Source organism: Anopheles merus, chromosome 2L (genome assembly GCF_017562075.2).
Source record: "Anopheles merus strain MAF chromosome 2L, AmerM5.1, whole genome shotgun sequence".
Lineage (NCBI taxonomy): Eukaryota > Metazoa > Arthropoda > Insecta > Diptera > Culicidae > Anopheles > Anopheles merus.
In genome coordinates, this window is record NC_054083.1 from 30720493 (window position 1) to 30743624 (window position 23132).

At 44.6% G+C, this 23132-nt stretch overlaps 1 protein-coding gene across 5 annotated transcripts in view; it reads left to right on the plus strand.

Annotated features, from left to right (window-relative positions):
* LOC121594920 overlaps positions 1-23132 on the plus strand; it is a 111376-nt gene that overhangs the window by 66960 nt on the left and 21284 nt on the right. For 4 of the 5 annotated variants that reach the window (XM_041918748.1, XM_041918753.1, XM_041918752.1 and 1 more), the window contains exons 4-6: positions 1348-1493; positions 1587-1753; positions 1848-2042. In XM_041918748.1, coding sequence (XP_041774682.1) covers positions 1348-1493; positions 1587-1753; positions 1848-2042 — 508 coding nt within the window. The remainder of the gene's footprint in view (positions 1-1347; positions 1494-1586; positions 1754-1847; positions 2043-23132) is intronic. The other variant, XM_041918751.1, reaches the window with a different exon arrangement.

Genomic DNA, 23132 nt, shown 5'->3' on the forward strand with positions numbered 1-23132 from the left:
TCGATTGCGGTGGTGTTACAATCACAGCAGCTTTGCAAAATTGGACACGCTAATACGCTTCGACGGGGCATTACTGTCAGAGAAATAAGCTTCCCAAACCCGATCGATAGCGAATCGGATGGTGGCCCATTGTGGCAATTGTTGCTGTTTTTGTGGCTGGAGTTTTTGTTTTCTTTTTTTTTTTGCAACAACCATCAGCTGGGTAATTTGGAAGCGGAGTAGCAACCCCCCATTTGCTGTCAATCTGTGTTGCTGCAGTGCAGTGCTTTGCATTGCCAGTTTCAGCTTGCCGTGGGAAGCTTCTCATGATGGCACTCACAATGCTGAAGTGGAAAATCCATACCAGCTGCTTGTTTTGTGACGCGTGTGACCGATGGGTAAAATGCAAACTATGACAGTGAACTATCAATCAAATGAAGTGAACTATTCCGCGAACAAGGGTTGCAGTAAGTGCAACTTGTGTTTGCAAAGTACGGAGCTTAATATAAAGAAAATTCGTTTTAATAACAATTGAATTATTAGAAGTGGATATGAGGATTTTATTAGTAGTCTTCTTACACCATCTTTAAAGACGTAATCTTAACTAAATCGCAAATGTAGTTGCTAAAGTGCATAATTTATCAGAATTATAGTTATCTTCTCCCTATTAATACGTTTTATGAATGAATTATAAATGAACATTAGACTATTAAAATTATCAATCATTTATCAAATTTTCCGAATGTTGGATTACTTTTCTTAATTTTCTCAGTGACCGGCAATCAACCATTCCTACCATCAAAGCATCCAGCCCTCCATTCATTTGCATTTATTAACCACCTTTCATTTTGTTAGTTGTAGAACGTGATCGAAGCATTCCATTCATCATCAGCTCAGCCAAGCTGACAGAGAAATGCTCCAAAATGCTCCCATCCCATCAAGCGCTCCTTGTCATTCGACAACCGACAAGGGACGCGTGCAGTGCATGCCTTCGTGTAAACCGTGTCCCACGTGTGACGCGCTAGTATCGTTTTTGTTTTGTTTTTCCCCATTCGAAGGTTGTGTTTTTGTGCAGTTATGTTGCAGTTGTTGATCTTACGTATCCGGTTGTTGTAAAACGTATCGTGTTCAGTTGTTGTTGTTTTTTTTTTCGATTCCCTCTCCATCCGCTATGTTGCGTATGCTCGTGCATATTTGCGTATTGCGGTATGGAGCTTGTGCTTGTTTGCTGCATCCAGCGCGACTTCCGGGCTCGCTCCGGCCAAACCAGGACGGGGCACGGTTGTCGGTTGCCTGCCTGCCCGCCTGTCAGTCAACGTACATCGCGCAGCCATGGTTGACAAAACAAGATAATTGATGCATTTCAAGTTACAGGGTTGTCGTAGTGGTGGCCGGTAACCGGGACGCGGTGACGCTCGGAGGACTGACGCCGGACACGCAGTACCAGCTGACGGTGGCCGCCGTCTGGAACGGGAAGAAGTATCGCAGCCGCCCGATCGTATTCAGAACGCTGGGTAGGTGGAGTAGGTGGGGAAGAGTGGACCCGTTCAATCGCTTTATCTTAATTAGCTAACCTCTGCCGTTTCGCCCTTTGTTTCGCCCGCCAGAGCCTCCAAGGACCTCGTACCAGCAGGACTCCGGTTCGCTGGTGGGCAGCAGTGGCCCGCCGAACTCACCCCATGCCGACACGGCGCCCTCGCTGAGTGGCATCGGCATCTTCACCGAAGAGTTCGGCAATATATCAGTTAACTCAACGTCCCGCGAACTTCCAACGGTAAGACAGCGCCACTCATTCACACACACACAAGCACTTTTGTAAAGTGTTTTTCGTCTCACTTACGCTGCTTGGTTCGTTTTCCATTCCACAGATCCGTGGTGTAGAAATCGGTATTGTAGTGTTAGTGTTAATAGTCTGGGCTGGTGCTATAGCTTTATTTTTTAATCGATGGGGTAAGATACGAATGTTGCTTCCATATCAACCGGACTACAAGCAGGAACAGCTGAAAGTTCCTGGCACTGGTGTCTGTGCCAATGGTACCTGCAACGGACAACATTCCCATCAGGTAGGACCGTCCAGCTCTACTTTCTATTTGCGTGTCTTCTGTTCGTTTCGTTTCGTTTCTTTCTTTGTCGTTCCGTTCGACTCACTTCACCTGCTATTCGACGAGAAAAAAAAAACAAGCCGGAAGTCAGCCGTACGGGCCGCTGTACAAGCGGAAGCTCGGTAGTGTTGACAGCGGACCAGTCTTTTTTTTGTTGTACCATTTTTCCAACAATTTTCCACCCTTTTCTGGGTTCGCTGACCCGATCTTCCCCGTTATCTCTGTAGAGAGATCGTTTTCCAACAAAATCGTTTATCTGTTCCTCTACCATTCCCTCGTTCTCGCTCTTTCTCTACCTGTATCTCTGTCTCTCTCTTTCTCTGTCTGTCTGTCTCTCTCTCTCTGCCTCTCTATTGAATGTCTATTTTAATTAAATCCTTTCCGTATAGTATCTGTCTATCGATTTCCTACCCCAGCTCTGCTGTTAGCAGTTTCACTCCCCTTTTAGTGATCCTTCTCTTTATACAAACCTGATGCAAAGCAAACACTACCACTAAGGACTTTTCGCGCCTACTATACACACAATTGCAACACACTACGGTCTGATACTATTCCACTTTCTGCCTACTACTCTTCTGCATCGGAATGAGCCTTTCATCTCTTCGTCTCTCCCACTCCGCTCTCGCCTTCTCTCTGTCTCTCTTTCTGCCTGTTACTTAATCTCTACTATGAGTCACTCTCTTACACACACACACACAAATTCTGTCTATGGGAAAGACACCACGCAAAGCAAATGTCACTCTCTCTCCCTCTCTCTCTCTCTCTCTCTCTCTCTCTCTCTCTTCTTTTCTGTGTGTGTGTGTGTGTGTCAAATTCTCTCCGCCATTTAGCTCTTTTGCGAATGTTGGTTTTCATTTGTTTTTGCACTAGTGATTTACTAAAAACAAATCCCTGCTCCTCTGGTCATCTAGTCTCTCTTACGCTGTGTGCGACTGAGCAACTTTAGAGTTTTTTTGTTGTCGGTACTGAGTTTTATTTTTCACGGTGTGCTACATTTTGGTTTTGCGCATTTCGTTCCTATGAATGCAGCACATCCTCTTAACAATTCGTTAGGGTTATCTAGTTTTTAATACTTTGTCATTCATTCATTGTAGTCTTTCCGGACTATTTTTTTGAGTTTGTTTTTGCCAACAATTCCATAATCGCGCAACGATTTCATCAAGCGCACAGCGATCCTCCTCTTTCAGTTCCCGTTCTATTTCTAACTAGATTGGCAGTGGTTTTATATCTTTCTGGCAAATTTGATACATTTTCATACTTGAAATCGTATCTCTATCGCCTTATCTACCAAAAAACAGCTAGAAAGGGACTTATTTACGGAAAAAACCTCCTACAATTACTATTACATTGACTACTGACCGAAGCACTTTTAAGTACTTTAAACTGGAATCGTTTGTGATGTTTAACAGTTAATGTGTACCGATGGTCCAAGTTGTTCGTGTGCATCACAAGACTATTTCATAAAAATAGTTTTTTGGGAGCCTCAAATTTGTTGTTTGAATAAGTTGAGCTTAAACCAGAAAAAACAGGTTAAAAATGCATATGGTTTTGAATTTTACCAATAAAGAGATAATATAAAAAATGGTTTTAAGTGAAAAATATTTACAGTAATGTAATGTATAACGAATATGAGTAAAGCTTCCTATGCTTTCCAAATAAAACGATATTTTTCTTCATAACTACCAAAGCAACTCCTCCAAAATATTTTTATAAAAACCCCTTCTTTATGAATGCAACGCTTTCAACCAACCCTCCCATCCGTTTTTACCCATTTTTTCTCTTCCTTTTCTTTCTTCTTTCTTCCAACCATCCCTGAACCATCGCTGCAACGCGAACACGAAACGCAACAACCCAAAAAAAACCAAAACTAAAAACCATTACCGCAGGATTCCGAACCTGGACTGGAACGTTTCACCATGTTGCACTTTCAAGTAAAGCGATTCCTTTCTGCTACTATTTCAATATTACTACTACTACTACTACTACTACTACTACTACTACTACTTGTCACCGTACTAGCTTGCCTGCGTTTGCCACCGTTTATTTTATGATTGGCTTTATACCACCTTTGGCCACCAGGCGCAACTGTTAGTTTTGTTCCACTGGCAATTATTTTTTCCCAATCTAATCGCCAACTGGCCTGTCCACCGTAAACACCCTTAAACCTACCTAAAAAAATATGATTGTATCTTTTTGTGTGTTTCGGTTCTGTTTTTATCGTTTACTCGCCTTATCAATGAGAGTAAATATGTTGTTCTTTCTTTTCCACTCGTACGCGTACTGAATGCAATACGTACGCTTTTGTTTTGTTAACCCGTTTTGCACTCCTGAGCATATGTTCCGTTCCCGTTTTGTTAAATTTGAGAATCAAGCAACATCATGTTTCGTTCTCCATTCGATCAACACGAGTTTTTGTTGAAGGCTATTTTTTAAATTTGTTTGCTTTTCCACCGCAGTTTCAGCAATTCCTCTCACTGTTACACCTGTTTTCAGTATTCGTCTTATAATATTAACGACTTTTTAATTAGCAATAATTATCACTTAATTAAACTAAACTAAAATTATGCCCTGCAATGACCCTTATGAGGCAGCCCCATTGATAAGAAATATCTGAACATTTGTACAATTGGATCTAGTTGTTTCACCATTATTCAAGAGAATTTGCAAATTCCCACTAACAATGGAGGCGCCTGGTTATGGGTTTTTCATATACATCGCATTCAGTTGTGTCCACCACCCCATGTATTACGCGTGTTCTTTTACCTCCCTACTTCACCACTCGCTTCTTGTAGGTAGCTGTTGTTTGAATCATACCAAGTGAATACCATAACCGATCGTTTCTTCTTTACGAGGCAGCCGAGAAATGGGAATGCGAATAACCGTGTCTATGTGCTTTACTTTATAGACCCTGCGGCGTTGGATGTACATTGGTTGTGTTGGGAAACTTAAAGAACACACGAGTGTATGTAATACTTTCTATCAAGCAATACTTATTTTTCGTTATCTTTCCCTTACTATATCATAGTAGTCGCTACACTAACAGTTGTACACAAACGTTTTTGTTGGGATGTAAAGTTGCGGTGCAGTGTGCAGCGGCTTGCGTTTGAATTCCCTATTTGTGTTTACTTTTATTTTGTTGTACATATCTTGTAAAGATTTTCTCGCCAAGCACATTTGAAAGCTTCGCACCACAGTTTGACGAATGATTTTGAAGTGATTTAACTTTGGTGCTTTTATACCGTTGAACTTCTCCTTTTTGAGTAATATTGTTTATTTATATATATATTACCAATCACGAGAAATATGATAGGAATGCACAAATAAAAGCAAAATTGTATCTTCAACGCTCGGAAAGCACTAGCTGCTCTAATCTCCTTATCGGCGAACAAGCTGTTTGCTTGCTCAGCTTTCTGACTGGAAATAATGCCACCCAGCTCGTTTCCTTCCAAAACCCACTTCCGAGCGCAAACCACAAAACTGCTCATGCGAAAACTCTTCCTCTCAAAGCAAATGTAAGAATAACGAAGTGAACGGCAAAGCCACAGAGAACGAAGATAAGAGAACAAAAAACAAACACACAAAAAAATCATCAGCTTTTCCCACCGCACATCATCGCACACTTTGGCAAAAGTTCGATTGGGCTAAAAATGAATAAAACTTCCATCGAAGGATTCTGGCTCTGCTAAGAGATTGCTTCACGTCCGGCGGGTAAGTTTGCCCGTTAGCGGACGGCTTTAACTGAAGAGAAGTTCCGTCGCAAAAGGAAACGTGTAAAGTGATCCTTTTGTGTGTGTGTGTGTGCATGTGCCCGATGGCTCCCTTCGAAACTGGCTGCTATTCGCTCGAAGCCTTCGCATCCTTTGCGGCGCTGGACTACGCGTAGCGATTTTCTACGAACCGTTTGGTAAAAGCCAACAAACAAAACAACTTTTATCCCGCGTGGTATCATAACTTAGCATAAGCAGTCGGTAACCCCTGACGGTTCACTGTCGGATCTCGTTCTACGCCGTCGCCTGGGAAAACTGTGCAGCACCGGGCTGCGTTGGTTACCGTTCGGCTTCGGTGGATTCATTTTGACACGCTCCGCGGTTTGTATGCGGTTACCATGCCATGGGTCGTACGAAACATAAATCGATTCCTCACATTCGACGCACACGGCTGCAGGTCGAAGCATCCCAAAAACAGAGCCCCGAGCATTGGCGAGCTTCAAGGTGAGAAAATCCGGTCGGATTGTGCCGGTACCCTCATCGAAGGATGAACTTGCGACTTGCATGTATGAGAGGAAAAATGACAACAAAACATAAAGCTAAAGCTTTAAAAAAATCCCCTCCGTACGAGACTTTAGCCTGCAGCGATTTATCACGTGATTAAGCGATCCTTAAATGCTTTATCATTGCTCAACACAGCCGATGCTTGTGTGTGTGCATATTCACCCACGAGCGTTCGAGGTTGCGAGCGCTTATCGAGTATCTGGGAGAAAATAAATGATGCTCTTGCCTTATCCCCATGAAATGTCAATTTTATTGAACTGGATACATTTGTTTTCGATTTTTCCTCCGTACTCTGTCTCTTCTTTGTCGCTACTCTTCCCTCGACCACTTGACAACATCCCCATGAATTATAGCTGGCACGTAGCCGCCTACACAGCATAATGGGAGCAGCCTTTTGAGACGTGCAAGTTTTCGGCCAACCCACCAAAGCAAAGCGCTCTTTATCGCTCATAATTGAGGTGATTTGTCTTTGGTGGTTTGGGGGTGTCTCGTTTCGCAGCGCGACAAAACAGTGTGCATGATATATTGACGGCAGGCTCGTGGAAGGTTTGACTTTCATCTTCGTATACCTCTTCTGCACGCTTAACAAAGTCACCAGACGGAAACGATGATAAAGCAGATCCAATTATTGTGATTATTGCGTGGTTTGTAATTGGAAGGAGTGGAAGTCCATTAGCTGATATGTGATGTTTTGGTACATTAAGAATGATTTAATAATTAAATAACAGAAGAATGAACGGGCTTTCATAGCGTCAATATGAAATCGATCCCATCTTTCTTGATTACGACATTTTTATAACAGTTCCTTAAACTCATAATAGGCATAAAGCATTAAAAATCTCTTCTTCCATTGGCAAAAATCATTTGCTATCAATGGTTTCTACGGTTGCTTGTTTTAAAGCCGTACTAGCTGCTTTTCTCTCCAACGTATGCCTAACAACATCAAGTGATTCAACTTTAAAATCTTCATTATTTTCCTTAATGAACATACCATACTTATCGACGGATAATCTGCTTACCCCCGTAGCCCAAACGAAGATTTATCCTCATTGGCTTCTCTCCAGGAGAAAAAAACGGATTCCCGGATCAGCCACCGCCTGCGGAGAAGATTGATGGAGACCGTTCGTTAGAAAATCACAACATTTCGATCTTTTTTCACGATACACAATTGAATTTACCCACCTAACGCCAGAGCAACCGTCCACTGCTGACCAATGTAGGTGCTTTTCCTTTCTGCCAAGAGCAACAGCACCATCTCGCACACACACACACTTACGGTGAGCAAAACCATTCGGAATGAGTGCTAACGATCGGCATAATCGAATTCAAATTCGAGCAAAATTATTTAAATTGCTCAGCGACGAACGTACCGGCTCGTTGGAGCCAGCTGGTGTTTGTCGCGTCTAACTAACAGCAGTGTGAGCAGTGTATGTTTGTGTGCTTCGATACTTGAATCCCTCGGTTTTATCACACAAACACTCACAAAAACGTGCGCGCTACGGAAATATAGGAACGCAACAAAAAAAAATCAATGTTCCAATCGCTTATTTCACTGCGAGCTACGGCCACTGCCCGCAAATGGCAAGGAAAATAAAACCAACCACCCCCAAAAACTCTTACCCCACGTACCGAAAGGTACCGACGCCATTGCGGCAACCGTCCAGCAGAGCACTAAATTATTCAGGGCCTCATCGGTTTGATCCGCTGAACCCGGGCTGGGCACTTCCTGGTCCTTCTTGGTTCCACGGTTGCACACCTGGAAAACTGGCACAGAAGAAAAGGTGCTGTCCTTGGCGCTGATCCTTACCATTCCACACCCTTCCCCCTTTTCCTCTCTTTCTCTCTCTATTTCTCTCTCTCTCTCTCGCTCTCGGCTAGTGATGCTTGATGTCCCGGGGAGGAAGGTTGGTTCGCTTTCGAGCGGAAATGAAGTGCAAACGACCATATCGGAATCGATTTTCCGTTGGTCCTCCGCTGCTGGTGGGCTTTTCAAAACCCCAAAAACCCAAAGCCGATTGAGGGAATTTTATGGTACCACCTTCCCTTTAACCCAACATTGTGGTATGTTTAAATCAGGTCTAAAAGCATCATTCCCCGGTCCACCGTGCCCGATTGCATTTATTTCAATGTGATGAATTCGATGACTTTGATGCGAATAATCGGATTCCTCGTCGGCTCGCAATACGCTGTCGGTAATCATGCCGATAATGATGAGCAGGGCTGATGACGACGCTGATGATGAAGCAACCCCCGTGGTTTGCTTTCAAAAGACGCATGCTGCTCGTTCCAAGGAGCACCCGCTGGTTTGTTTGCTGTATCGAGGACTTTTGCTGTGCGATAAATTTCATCGCAATCCGCAAACAGTTTTTCCACTGAACCGATGCTACTGTCGCCAGTCACGCGTACTACCTCAGTGCATGCATGTATGTGTATGTGTGTGTGTCTGTCTGTCTGCGTGTTGATTATTGTAGCTGATTTTATTCGAGAAATGAGAACCGTTTTTCGACGGGTGAACGTACGATAGGAAACGTTGCCGCGTGCACTCCATTTCCGAGAATCTTCCATGTGGGGAGGGATATCGTTTCGGGGGTATTTCACGTTATTTAAACAGCGGAGTAATTTATTGCCCTTTGTTTTGTTATCGAGAATCGTTTGAAAGCGGCAGAAAAAGAAGGAAAATAACAGATTTGGTGCAAAAGAACCAATCATATTGAAACTTTACGTGACCTGCAGCAACTGTCCCCATGGTGTCGTGTGAAGTGATGATGCTTACGTATCACAGGTTAGGTGTTCAAATCTTATCTGAACTGGATCTTTTAGTGCCAAGAACAAACTTGAACAACTACATTTCCTTCAACTTATATTAGTAAGTCAGTTTGAAGTAAGACAAAGCAGTTCAAATAATGGTGCTTTTGTAGAAGCGCTTTGTGTTGGCAAGAAATACGCATAATTTATTCAAAAGCGTTGATGCAATTTTAATTTCATTGAAAGCAAATCCATTAAATGGGCAGAGAAAAACAGGGGGACGACAGTAAAATGCAACTTTGTCCTTGCGTGTGCGACAAAAGCTTTCAAATTCACCATCAATCAGGCTGACACTTTTCATGCATTTGCAAGCCCTCAGCTAAAGATGCCGATTTGCCTCTTCTCGGGATTCAAACAAAGACACACAAGACGATTCGCAATCGCAATACGAAACAGAAAAACAATCTAAGCAAGTAACTGACAACCGCGCGCGCTGCCCACGGTGGTATGCCATGGATTACTGCACACAAGACCCTAACAGCAATCTTCACACTTCCGCATTCGATTTCTCGGGTGCTATTTCAAGCGAACCAAAGCGAACAGCCCAAACGGAATCTGGGACACACACAAATTTATGACCGCAATAAGGAGATGAAAGCAAAGCGGAAATGGAAACACGGTACGAGTTTCTAAGAACCCATCACCCGTAGAATCGTTCCCGTTTGGGGAAGGCAACAGTTTTAGTGGATATATCGCCCTGCTAGTGAGCTTTTGATATCGCTCTACAAAACCCAAAAGCCACCCCACATTCCGAATGACTGCCTCTTCGGCACGACATTGTCTTAACGGTGGACGGGCGTGTGCGGAGGAACCAAAATAAAAAAAGAAGTGATGATGATGTCGTTTATTTCTTGGAGCACGTTCCGCGATGAAACGGAACCGTTCAAACCAGCAAGCGCGTCTCACACGTCTGCTGGATCTTCCCTGTTGGTGTAAATCTCTTTCTCGTGCGAAAACTTCAAACAGGACCTCTTCCTCCTCTACCGGTAGTCCCGGGGCGTAAGGACTCCCGGTAAAGTGTCGAGTGTGTCCCTTCGCTGCCGGCATGCCAGCAGTGCCAAAGTGTGTCTCCCTGGAAAGTAATGGGAATAAATTAAAAATAAACAAAATGGCCCCGGTGCGCTCCGGGGAAGATGAGCGACACGGAGCACAGCTGTGTCTTCGTTTCCGGGATGATGCCCGATTATTCGTCAGTGTCAGATTGGAAGTGTGTTCGTTCCTTTCAAGCAGCTCGACCGCCTGGTGCTTGGATTGAATTAATAGTAATCACTTTTATTGCGTCGTGAATAGTAGCACCGTGTTGGTGTAGAAGACTGGCTTGGTTTTCCTCGCTTGGTCAATTGCTGTAGAATGAGGTTAAATAGTGGTTCGTCAGCTTAACGAGCGTTTACTTATCAGTCTAGTAGTTGCCAGTAGAGTGTAGAGACTGGAAAATGGCGCATCGATGACTCTGAGAGCCGTAAGATCGGTTTGATTTGATGACTTTGCTGCATGTTGAGAGTGCATGCTTTTTGCTCAGACGCTGAAGTTGGAACAGAGTTGCAAACCTTCTGATACAAAGTATTCTATCCCTTCAAAAATAACAGCCTGCAAATTTCCCAACTAGACTTCTTTCCCTTTGAAACCAACACTAGTCTCAAGCAAATCAAGGCTAGCCTAGGGTCCCCCTGATAAGCAGCCTGAAACCGTGCGAATCAAGCATCAACCTGAATGGCGGTGCATTTTCCCGAGACGAAGGGTGACTCGCGTTGAAACCCGGCCACCTTGACTTGCCTTGACCTTGCGCTTGCGGGAAGAAACCCGAACGCTGCGAAGCATTGTTCGGAGCTGCACTTTTCATGCGCAATTTGAATAAAATAGCTTGTTAAAGAATGCCAACTGCCGTTCCGCGCGCAAGCCCTAAAGGCAACATGGCTGTCGACAGCGTTTGCAAGGTCATGACACAGCGTATATCCCACCCGCCCCGCCAGGAGCACTGCATTGTGTAGGAAGGATATGCCATGGCTGGTTGTTCGATGCCACATACGTACTAGCCTCACATTATCCTTACCTACGTGTGTGTGCGTGTGTGTGTATGTGTGTTGCAAATTATTATCAGCAAAGTAGAATTTCCCAAGCGAAAGGCTAGATTTCCCATTTTCCCCTACCTGGGGTCATGTTTTTTTTAATATTATTTCTTGTGCTTTCGTTTTAACACAAATGGGTAAAGGCAAACCTCATAACTGCCCAGTACGCAAGAACGAAAGGCGAAGGCGCGAGGAGAACACGAGCAAAACACATCAGCTGCAGCCGTGCGATAAGTATCGCCAAATTACCGGTAGCCGTAAATTTACGGTACAATTTTCACACTCATTTAAATAACAACGCTTGCAGGGAAGACAAAATCATGATACTGAGGAGAGAAAAAAAATCCAACCAAACAGCACTGGCGAAGAAAAACGTTACCATTGGCATAAAAAAGGGGGAGCACAAAATAAAAAGTAAATCTATTTTGTCCGCATGGAAATAACTGCCTTCGGTGGAGGTGGAGAACGAGCGAAAAAAAAACCCCTGCTCAACCCCAAAAGGTGCAAGGTCGGTCGTGTCGGAAGTGAAACTATATATTTTCCACCACGTCCAGCATATGTGCACACGGGGTGGTGCACATATTTTTTTGTTTGCTCTGCCATCTTGCGCGTGACCCACCGGCGACACAAACATTGCCAACACACCAAACGGAACAACCTTCGGTGACACTTTTGCGACACTGGAGCGACCTCCAGTTTTTATTCCCCTATGACTGCTCGCTGCTTTTTTTTTTTTTTTTTTGGTCAAAACCTGCTCTCCTTTGAAATTGCATTTAGAGTTGTTTTTGAATGCCAAACAAACCAGAAGAAAACGGCACACTACTTCGGCACGCCCACCAATCGTTCGCCATGCAGATACGGGATCACGGTTGTTCTTTTAGCCACGGGTAGCAAGCAAATCCATTGCAGCCTGTCCTCGCTTTTGCAACCAGCAAACAGTGTCAAACAGGCGCAATGAAATAGTAGCGCAAAGCACAGCAGCGGTTCGGGTGCTTATGATTTGTTGGTTTATCTCTATTTGGATAACACATGGTGTGGTTGCGCTGCAAACAGCTAATGTGGTGTGAAAAGTGTTCGTTTTGTTTATTGTTTCGCTGGCAAATAAAGTATGCAAACGCGGGCTGTGCCTGGGACTGCCAATGCATTGTTTTCGTGTGCTTAATGCATTATACCGATGGAAAAGGGGATGGTATGTTGACAGTTTTCGTGCTTTCTGGTAATTAACGTTTGCCGAAAGATTATCGTATTGTTTTATTCAGCTCAATGCGTCTGCATTTGCATGGTTTTCATAAGCTTAAGAGTCACAGAAATGCTTAAAGCTTCATCGATTTCACGTTTGCAAACGTCTCGTTCTGTTACATTTTATTAGCTCAACGATTTATGGTGAAACAAATTGAAAACATGGGGTGTTGCTGATTACTGCTGTCGAACATGACAATACAGCCCTGCATGAGGCTATTTTGTTTTACCTTGACTAAAGTTGGGTAACATTGGTTGCAATTATGGCTGGTGCAATATAACCGAAAGCAATATACTTTCTCTTGTTTTTTCAAGCAATGTTTTCGGAAAAATTATGGATCTGAAAATTTTCTCATTTTCCAACAAAAAGCTACCAGCACGAAACACCACTGCAGTATGGAAAAAATCACATTTCAACACAGGCCTTCAACAAACATTGATTCAATCTCTTCCCAAGAACGCGTCTCCATCTCCTTCAACACGCAAACAATGTGGAAGCTCGAAGTGGATCATCATTTTCAAGCGGATGGTCAAATAAATTGGCTATTGTTAATGCGAAACAATTGCCCTCGTTTGAAGTGGTCGGGGCGTTTTCCCTTACGTTCTGGACTTTTACTTTTATTGTTTTATGCGTAAAAATCAATAAACGCGAAACATTTCCCTGCCTGTGATGCTGACTACTGCCACCAACACTGTCCGCAGGTCCGGAAGCGGACGGTCTTTGGCACGGTCGGAGCCGTTTTATTAGCACCGTAAAACTTTTGCAATTTTATGATCCTATTTATTGTTTCGATTTTATTTCAACGATACAACAACAGCTTGAAATAGTTGTCCCTGGTTGCAAACATTCCGAACAAAAACCAAACGGGACTATTCAATCATGTCTGTAAGACGTGCAAGATTGCATACTGACAGCTGACCCACTGTTGGTCATGTTTGAGAAGTTTCTTGCAAAAAACCTACCCATAGAGCAACTTGACAAGTGAGGTTATAACATTAATTGAAATATTTCTCTCATTCCTATTCCAACGACGCCAAAGATTTAGATTTGGATTTCCTTCGCCCGAAACAGCAGCCAAACCCGTATTTTGCTCTGGAATTTTAATTGACAAATATTTATGACAGTATCTGTCCGTGACTGCTCGGTCCATTTCCTTTTCTTGGAAAATTATAAAACCCTTCTCTAGCTCGAATTCATACCAGTAAAGGGTGGAGGGAAAAGGAAAACACAGAAACATATGATGCTTTGGTCATGTCTTTGTTTCTCGATTCCTGGAAGGACCTAAACACCGTTTCCAATGTTTACCAGCTTCAGCTAAAAGTAAACATCCACCAGCAAAAGGACATCCTGTGGCAGCTTCCCGGAACAGAAATCAATACTTGGGGGCTGAATCAAACCTACCTACCCTGCAGGTTACGCTCAAACCGTAACAAGGCCATTAAACCGCCAGCCAATCCACCGAAAAAGGAATTAAATGTTCCACTCAAAGCACCATCGGCCCAGAGCTATCAAATTCCGCTGATTAAGTGTTAACCACACGGTTGAAATGCGGGTTTGTTTGTACACGACCGCTACAAAAGGATTTTACAGTGTGGCTGCGCTTTGCATGTCCTAAACAGGTGTTTTACGGTTTGCTGAAGTGACACACACCGAACAAAAAAGGAGATACATCACCCACTGAGGACCAAAAAATTTGCAACTCTATTACACCTTGTCTGAATCCCTTCCGGTGACAACACCAGTGGGACGCGTTTTCACGAGTCCCTTCCTGCTCGGGAAGGTTTCGCTGCGTAGAATAGAGCGCAACGTTGGCGTTTTCGAAACATTCAAAGCAGCATTAGTGCCCGTCGGGATTTTCCAGTACTGTGCTGCTTAGCGAGGTCTTTATTTGCCTTAGTAACCTGTTTTGAGGTGCAAATAATCGAGATTTATGATACTTTCTACCCTTATAAAAGAGGAGCATTATTTATGTACGAAAAAAAACATAATCAACAAAAATTTCCCCGGAATTTCATTTCAAACATTTCGGAACGGACAGGATGTTCCCTTACTTCTCAGTGTAAATGTCAACGCTGCATAGTGCAAAGTCGTCTTTATTCTCTCAACACCTGCCACCTGCGTCTCACCTTTGGTATCCACCCCACTACTGTCCACACACGTACACGTCAATCCAATCCTACACCGAGACACCATTGGACCTTCACACAAACCAGCCAATGCACACTGCCTACCAACCATCACCACCACCACCACCAGGGACCACCGAGAGACAGTTCAAAAAGAGAGAGAGAGAGCAAGAGAAGGAATGAGGGAGGGAGTGAGATACCGAGTATAAGTAGCACACTATTGTAGACAGTACTTGTGTATGTCTGTTTGTGTGTGTGAGAATGTTTGTGTGTGTGAATGAGAAGGAATGAGAGAGAGGAAGAGAGAAAGAGAAAGAGAAAGAGAGAGAAAGCAAATACAAATGGCCTGTTTTGTGTTGTTGCCGGTGCGTTGTTACAGTGCATACCACGGTGCGACAGCTGCAGTCTGCTGGACCGCTGCTTCCAGTGTCCGCTGTCGCGCCATTCGGAGTCGCGCGAGTGCGGCTGCCAGTTCGCGCTGCTGCACCGGGCGGACACGGACAGCTAGCATCCGGGTGCGGATGCGGCGGCACCGGCGCCCGCGGCCCACCCGGCCCTGACGACGGAGGACGCGGCCGCATCCGAGCCGCTGGCCGCCCAGCCGCACCATTCGCATCCGCATCTGGCCGTGGCGGCAGCAGCACCACGCCACGGTGAGCCGGCGCTCCGCTCGCCGGCGCACGAGATCCGGCGCCACTCGATGGTGCCGCACGGGACGGTGCCCACGCTGCTGCACCACGCGCACCACGGCAGCCGCCAGCCGCTGCTCGGGGCGGGCCACCCGCACCCACCGGGCCACCCGCTCGCCAGCCACCGGCATGTGCATCCGCTGCTGCAGCGCCACCGCTCCGAGGATCGGCCGCTGCTGCGGCACGCCCACCGGCCATCGATGGTCGGGTGCCAGCGTCACCTGACCAAGCCGCTGCTGCAGCGCCCGCTGCTAACGCACGCACACTCCGTGCAGCAGGCGGGGGCGGCGACGACGCCACACCACCATGCCCCGCACCATCACCATTCGCATCCGCGGCTAAGCCAAAAGTATCGCCAGAAGCTGTTCTCGCGCAGCAAACAGTACACCTCGGTGTGCAGCGGCGGCAGCAACAGCACCACGCACTGTGCCGGGGACAGCAGCACGCGCAGCCGCTCCTCCCGCGAGCACGCCGACGACGATGTTGAAGCCTGCGTAAGTGTTCTACAACCACCACCTCCACCATCACCAACTACCACCACAAACCACCACCATCATGAACCACATCCTTCGGAAGCTTCCTCCTCCCAAGGATGGTAGTCTGAAAACGGATGGTGCCCCTTGTCCATCTTTTTCCCCCAAACTAAACACACACATATGCGCACGCACGTGACAGCTATCAAGCAGTGGATCAAGCAGTGCAGCTGTCACTGAGAGAGTCAATACGCACAACACGCTCTGTTCGTTTGTCCGGTGTACTGCAACATTGATGTGCTTATGCGTGCTGAACGCTCAAGTCGCTTGCGTTACTGAAGTCTCTTCACAAAGATTGTGTCTTTATGTGTGTGTGTGTCCGTGTACGCGTGTATGTGTGTTTTTTTCAAGTTCCAGTTTTTGTGTTGTCCCTTTGGCTCACGCCTAACACAACGCCAACCCTCCTAAACACGCACACACATACAGCCAGATATACGTACAACACATCGCATCAACACTCGCAGTACCACTAAGCATACACTACGTAGAACCACACCGTAAGCTAGACAACCATTGCCAGTAGTGTGTCTCCGTGTAGTGAACATTGTGTTGTGCCGCAGAACCCTATCCACCCCAGCCCCAAAACAACCTGTGCAGGATAGTGTTGTTTGCTGTGCCTGTGATTGGGCGGTGTGATTCATTGCAGCTGATCCCACTGATCGGTAGGATGTCCATCAGCTGTAGCTATCGTATGGTGAAACACACTAGGTCCCCGTTTTTACCTGTCATCCAGTAGGCTGTTGTGTCATTGACTCATTGTGTTAAGCTCCCGTTTACTACGCGTTGAAGTGACAGCTTGAAAACTGTTATACAACTGTTATACATATTGCTAGTGTTGATACATTGCGTTATCTCTCTCTCTCTCTCCTTCTTTATCTCTCCAGTTCTATCTCTTTCTCTCATACTGTCTCACAAATATTCTTATTCTCGGTACCTCGCTCTATCTCTATTTATCTTTTTACCACTCTGTCTCTCTCTCTCTCTCTCTCTTTCTCTCTCTTATAATAATTCGCTGTCAATCCTCTGTCTCTTGTTTTGTGTTGTTTGTCTGTGTGTTGTCACGTTGTCTATCTTGTACAAAAATAATGCTGTAAATACAACCGACCAGTACTCCACGATAGCTTCTATCCAGTATATTTATTAGACGCGAAAAGCAACATATAAATCCTTATTTATTTTACTTTCCGCAATATGTACAAAGTTATCTGATCATAGCAGAAAACGTAGCGTAGAAGACAATTAAATCAACATCTCTTTTGTAGTGAATATTGGAACATTACTAGTTTAGGGCTAGTAGATAATGATGATATATTGTCTTGAAATTGTTAACCGTTGTACTACATGCACCATTACTATACTTTCAGCCTCCTTAGTAGACACGACATTCTGTAAGTGAATGTGCTGGAAAAGGAAAAGCAAAGTAGCATTTAGTATTCTCTTCTTAGGAAATCAAAACTGTGAAAGCTTATCTGTTCAAAGCCATCGTTCCGGGTAGGGCCGGTGGATAGGGTTCTGCATTGGCGCATCGCAAGGTTTCCGCTACGCCCGAGACAAGCTGCTGTACTGTGCGGCAGCAACAGCTTCACAATCATACCACAATCTCTGTCCGATTCTGACTTTTTCCCCCATCTTTTTGCCCTTCTTTTTCCCTACAGTAACTGACCACACTGGCTCGGTCGATCCGGTGCGTGGGTCCGCATCACCAAGTGCTAATTCCGTTTCCGTAGAGTAGATTATTCGCCTTTGCCTCCTTAATACAAAAGCCCCGCTCGAAGGCAACCTGCCTGCCAACCTGCAGCGCAATCAATTTAATTGCTCCAAATCAATAGGACCCAAATGAAGGTGTTTCAAATAAATGTGCTGCCGTACAGGAACAGCAAGCAAGCCTTGTGGAAAAAATTATTAATTGTGATATTGGAACTTTGCCGACTGAAAGATTGTAGTACATATTGCAGCGCTTTGTAGACTAAATAGACTAGTCGTTGCTCCAACCCGCACACACACACACGTGGTTAATGTCTGACATTGACACTTGAGTTGAATAAAAGATTCATTCGGCTTACTCGACACGCTGTTGTGATAGTGTACCGTGTGGGAACTTGCAGCTAGCAATATAATTCTTCCCCAACCGATACGAACCAATCATTAAATCGCCTTCGAAATGTCATTTCATCCATGTGGTGAAGTTTCCCAGAAGCAAGTTAGTTTGCCCAAAAAAACACACACCCTGCCCTATAATCGTGACCTTGCCGTGGTAGCCTACGCTCAGCATTAATGACTTCCAGCAGCACAATTCCCCCTCCGAAACGTGGCTACAGAGTACTTTGGCCTAATGAAACGACGGCTCACTTAACCTTAACCTTTTCGGCCTGCTCGCTACCTTGAGTGCGTGCGTTGTGCTCCAGATACAGATTGACCATATCGGAAAGAGGGTGGGCAAAGAAAGAAAGAAAAAATCAACCTAATCGAGTGTTTTTCAAGCGTAGATAGCCCTTCTTAAAGTTCTGTACATATCGGCTGGCCGGCCGATAGTCTACTACCACGTTACCCACCAGTCTAATCGGTGGCTCTCGGCACCTAGTTAAGATCGCACAATGCCTGTGAGTGATTTCAATCAAATGTTGGGGCTTTTTTGCTGCTTTTGCCAAAAATATACACACACACACAATCGTGCGTTTGCACGCAATTTGGCCATTTTTCGTTCGTTTGCGTTTGCCGACCGTGTTAGGGCAAGGTTGACGAATTGTTTCCGCCGCAACGCCAGTGGCCGAGGTTGGATCACGGGCGATGGAAAAGATAAATGAATCGGCGATGGAATGGAATGTGTGTGGTGCATTTCCTTTTTTATTGGCCAGATTGTGGCTGATGGAAAAAGTCAAGCATGTGACAGCTCATTTAAGCAAAGTGTTGTTCACGCTAACGAGACTAAAGATTAATTCATTTTGATTTGTTACCATATAGATACTAGTTCCAACAAACTAATGATTAAGTCCATTTCTCTGGTCTGCTTATGAATCAGCTTGGTCTTTTACGACTCTGTTTAACTATTAATAAACTGCACACGTTTGCCTGTGTTATTGTTTAGGCGAAACGATGCGCACCCTAAAACCAACAACCATGTCTTAAAGCCAGCAGAAACTATCCTTTTCTGGACAAACTCCAAGATCTAATCAAAACAAACACCGTCCGCCCCACCTTGGCTGTTTTCCCTCGCTCAGACATCAGAAATCCCACCCAGGCGTGGCAGTCGAGCCACGAGCGAAAGATGAAATTATTTACAATCAACCTTTATTTGGCCGGTTCCCCCGTTACGACCCATTTGCCGTAAACAATCCACCAGGCCCCGTCACGACACCTTCGTGATCGACACCACCGGCTGTTGGAAACTTTACCGGCGCGTGAACAACATGTTCATCATGAAGGGTGTGTGTGTTTGTCTGTTCTTTTGCCATCCAATCATACACACACACACACCATCTCCCCTTGAATCACCCCGTAACTAATAGCCGTGTGGTTGGTGTTGTTGTTTTTTTTCCCCGCGTTAATGTCTGCCAATGTGGTCGCCACGGAGGCTCATCAACACTGCGGTCAGAGTTGTCCATTTTCGAGTGAGGCAAACATCATAATCAGCCGGCGGACGAGTTGGCACGAGCTGGTGCGAAATCGTCAATTGGCGCCGGAGTTCGTAGTTGGACCACATACACATACTGACCAGTAGGGTGTTGCTTTAGCTCACCCACAAACACAACCAGAGATACAGACAGGACCAGAATCGGGTCGGAACTGGATGAACGAAAGAAGGACAAGCTAATTATTTGCACGCTTGCCTTACCTTTACATGAGACGACGGTTGCAATTTGCTGCCGCAGCGGGATGAGGTTAATGGGAAAACTTTTGCAGAAGGGAATTTTCCACGTTCTCTTTCTCCGCACGGCACGCTGGTAGATAATTAGCGGCGTACAGCCGTTTTGGCGCATTGCTGATAGTGGAAGCAAGTGAAAGTATGAACAGAATTAAATTTTCATTTACACCTCCGGCCGTGAAAGAAGCCTGAATGCTTCTTTTGTATGAGAAGTTGGTGCTTGGATAGGAGATTCATTTTATATTCTATTGGTAAAATAGGATAAATTAGAATACAAGTTTTACTTTGACTTTAGTTTCTTTAATCATTTTTATAAAAATGTCTCCCCATTTTTAATATTTCAAATAATAAACTCAAAACCTTACTAATGCAGCAGCCTTGAAACTGTCCCAATTAGCACCTGAACTTGAGAGTAGCTCATTAAAATCAATGTTCAAAAGAATGCAATGATTTGCACTTCCCTAGTCCCTTTATCTCTCTCGTTATTGTGTTGCTTCGTCATATGTGAAAATTAACACCATTCGCTTCACAAAGCATCATACAAAGGATGCATCCAATAGTAAGCACTACAGCTGCAGTGCTGTGGGTTGTGAATGCTTTGTGCACAGTTATATTTTTGTACCATCCAAGCAACCCCACCATCACCGCTTGTGGGCTATTTGATCCTAATTATCTTCAATAATGAACATCCTCTAATGGACAGCAGAAGCCAATCAAACTCAAGACTGTGCTGTGCGTACTGCATTTCCCGTTACGTGTTGCTAAAAGAAACACAAACGGCCTGCTGGTTTGCATCAAAACTATATATGCTAGGGAGGAACAATGGAACGGCAAGCGAAGGAGCATCGATTTTTCTCCCACCCACGATTGTGCTCTAGACATTACTGGGAACCAATCGGATATCCTTCGATCAGCATGACATCAGAATTTGTCATTACGTGCAGCAGTAGCAACAGCAGCAGCAGCAACCAACACAGACTGTTGCTGTCCATTCAACACACGGCTGCGAAAGCATGGAACAGCGATCGATTTGGCATTGACAAGGGGGAAGAGCAGAAATAAAACTGATCGATTTTCCATAACTTCCCATTTTCCATTGCTGCGTTCCAGTGGGCGTAACCAGAAACAGATCCGGCAGGTGGAAAACAGAGCACGTAAAAGCACATCGTACCCGTAGTGAAATACTCTTCCCGCAGGATAGTTCGACGGAAAACGGGGCATAGAAAATATTGTTTATATGCTGCCGGATCGAAACTATTGATCTAGTAGCTGTCAGGCAACGACCTGCTGTGATGTGACCCCGTACGTGAAGTTAATACACAATGACTTTTAGCTGGAATCATTGCTGAAAAACGAGCTCCGACACTATTAAACCAACGAAGTTTTTGTTGGTTTAATGAAAAGAAAGACAACTGACAGCTTCAACGAACCCTTAATTATCATTGACGTGTAGCCAAATTTCCATTCGAAGAACTGAAATTGCATAAATTTGTTTTACGATTTTCTTTCCAATGAATAATACGCAATGAACTTCGTTGCTAACATGCGTCAATCTTCATTTTAGACATATTTGATTTTCCCCTTGGCTGGCTTGGCTTGCAACGTGCACTTCCTTCTCCATCAATCTTGACCGTTTACGTGTACGTGCAGGAGAGCTGCTATTTGCTCTTTAAATCATACAAACGAAGGCATTATACACCTCGATTGGGCGGGAACCGTCGATTGAGTTATCTCAACAGAAGAAAAGGTTTTAAAACAAAACTGATTTTTGCTGGCCATATATCAAATATAAACATATGTTGCGACTATGTTAGTATATTATAACTGATACCAACCCAAATTATTTATTTCGTGCCGTTTTTGAATGCTGAGCGTCCCCTGGAACACTTAACACTTTAAGCGCCGTGTCATATAAATTCGCATGACGGGTTTGCTCACCGTTCGGCTATGCATCTGACGCTCAGTGATTCTCTTTAGAACGAATGAGATAGGAAAGAGAGAACGAGAACGACATGTGCTACGCCGCTTATCGCAATGAAACAAAAGAGTTATAACAATGGCACGAGAAACTGTCGCTCTCATCGCTCTCTTGCCATGCGCTACGTGCTCACTCAAAAACTGTGACGTCAGGCCGGCGGTCAAAGTGTTAACTGAGTAAAATGAATTTTCACATGGAGACGCATGGTGCTTTCTATAAATTCTCACATGGAGACGCATGGTGTTTCATATGGCAACCATTATGGAGACGCATGGTACCACATACCACTCCCAAGAATCCTTGCAGTGCATTCAGATTCATCAGAGACTGCGGTTGAAACCACACATGCGTTATTGTATGCACTCCATCATGCTAAAAGACCTACTTCCCTAGACGGCAATGATCGCCCACTCAAAACAAAATGCCTATCCCTAAACACTATTCCGCTTAACGTACTCGCACACCTCCCAAACCTCACATTAAAAGACGGTTTCAGATTGAGCCGAAGCTATGATATAAAACTGACGTACTATCGGCATACATTCAGCTCAACTACAAGCGTACGGTGAGTTTGCGTTCGTACCATCGATCCTTTGTTCGAGAGGTACCGTTTTTTCAGCCCTCCAAATGTCGATATCTTATACCAACCAGCGCCGGTAATGGATGCACTCATACGCGACCTCACGATGTGTGCACTCACGCCGAAGACGATGCGGCGATTGATTGGCCAGCCCGTGCACAAAGCCGGCTTACCTTTGTATGTCATGAATCATCGCCCCAGTTTTCGAGCAACCTGACTCGAAGCTGACTGCGGAAGAGATCCAAAGAGCGCCAAACAGCAAGGCATACCGAAGCTACCTTTCACCTGCAGCCGTACCAGGTCGTAGCGGGTCGTAAAAATAAATAATGAAGTGTTTAGAAATAGCTCGGCTTAAAATTATTAATGGAGAGATGGAACGGATGTGTTGTTGCTGGAAATCAACTCAGCAGTACACCTTGCACCTTTGAGCAATACCGTCTGTTTAGAATGGTAGTTCTTTTGTGTGTTGCTTTACGCAGCATTCGAAGCAAACCTGAGAGTTTCACCATAGAGCAAGTGGTGCAGGGCAAAAGGGGAATTTTGGTTTTGGCAACACAACAACGTTACTTCATCGTGTTTGCTTCTATAGAGGGCACACAAGCACACTCAGCACAATAAAAACCAATCCCTTTTGATGGAGTTTACTCAACGACTTTTCCGTTCAAATGAGACAGTGGTTTATTAAACACAGATGAATTAAACAGAAATAAATATAGACTATATTAAACTGAGCCGCGTTGTTATAAAACAATAATTCCTTTTGAGTTAAAACATTTGAATATCGTGTATAAAAGTGACTCAATATTTTCACAATGATGAATTGACAAACAATTTGTCTGCCCACTTTTCCCCATTCCGAGTCACCGATGATTCAATTATCATTTTATCATTCCGAGTGACA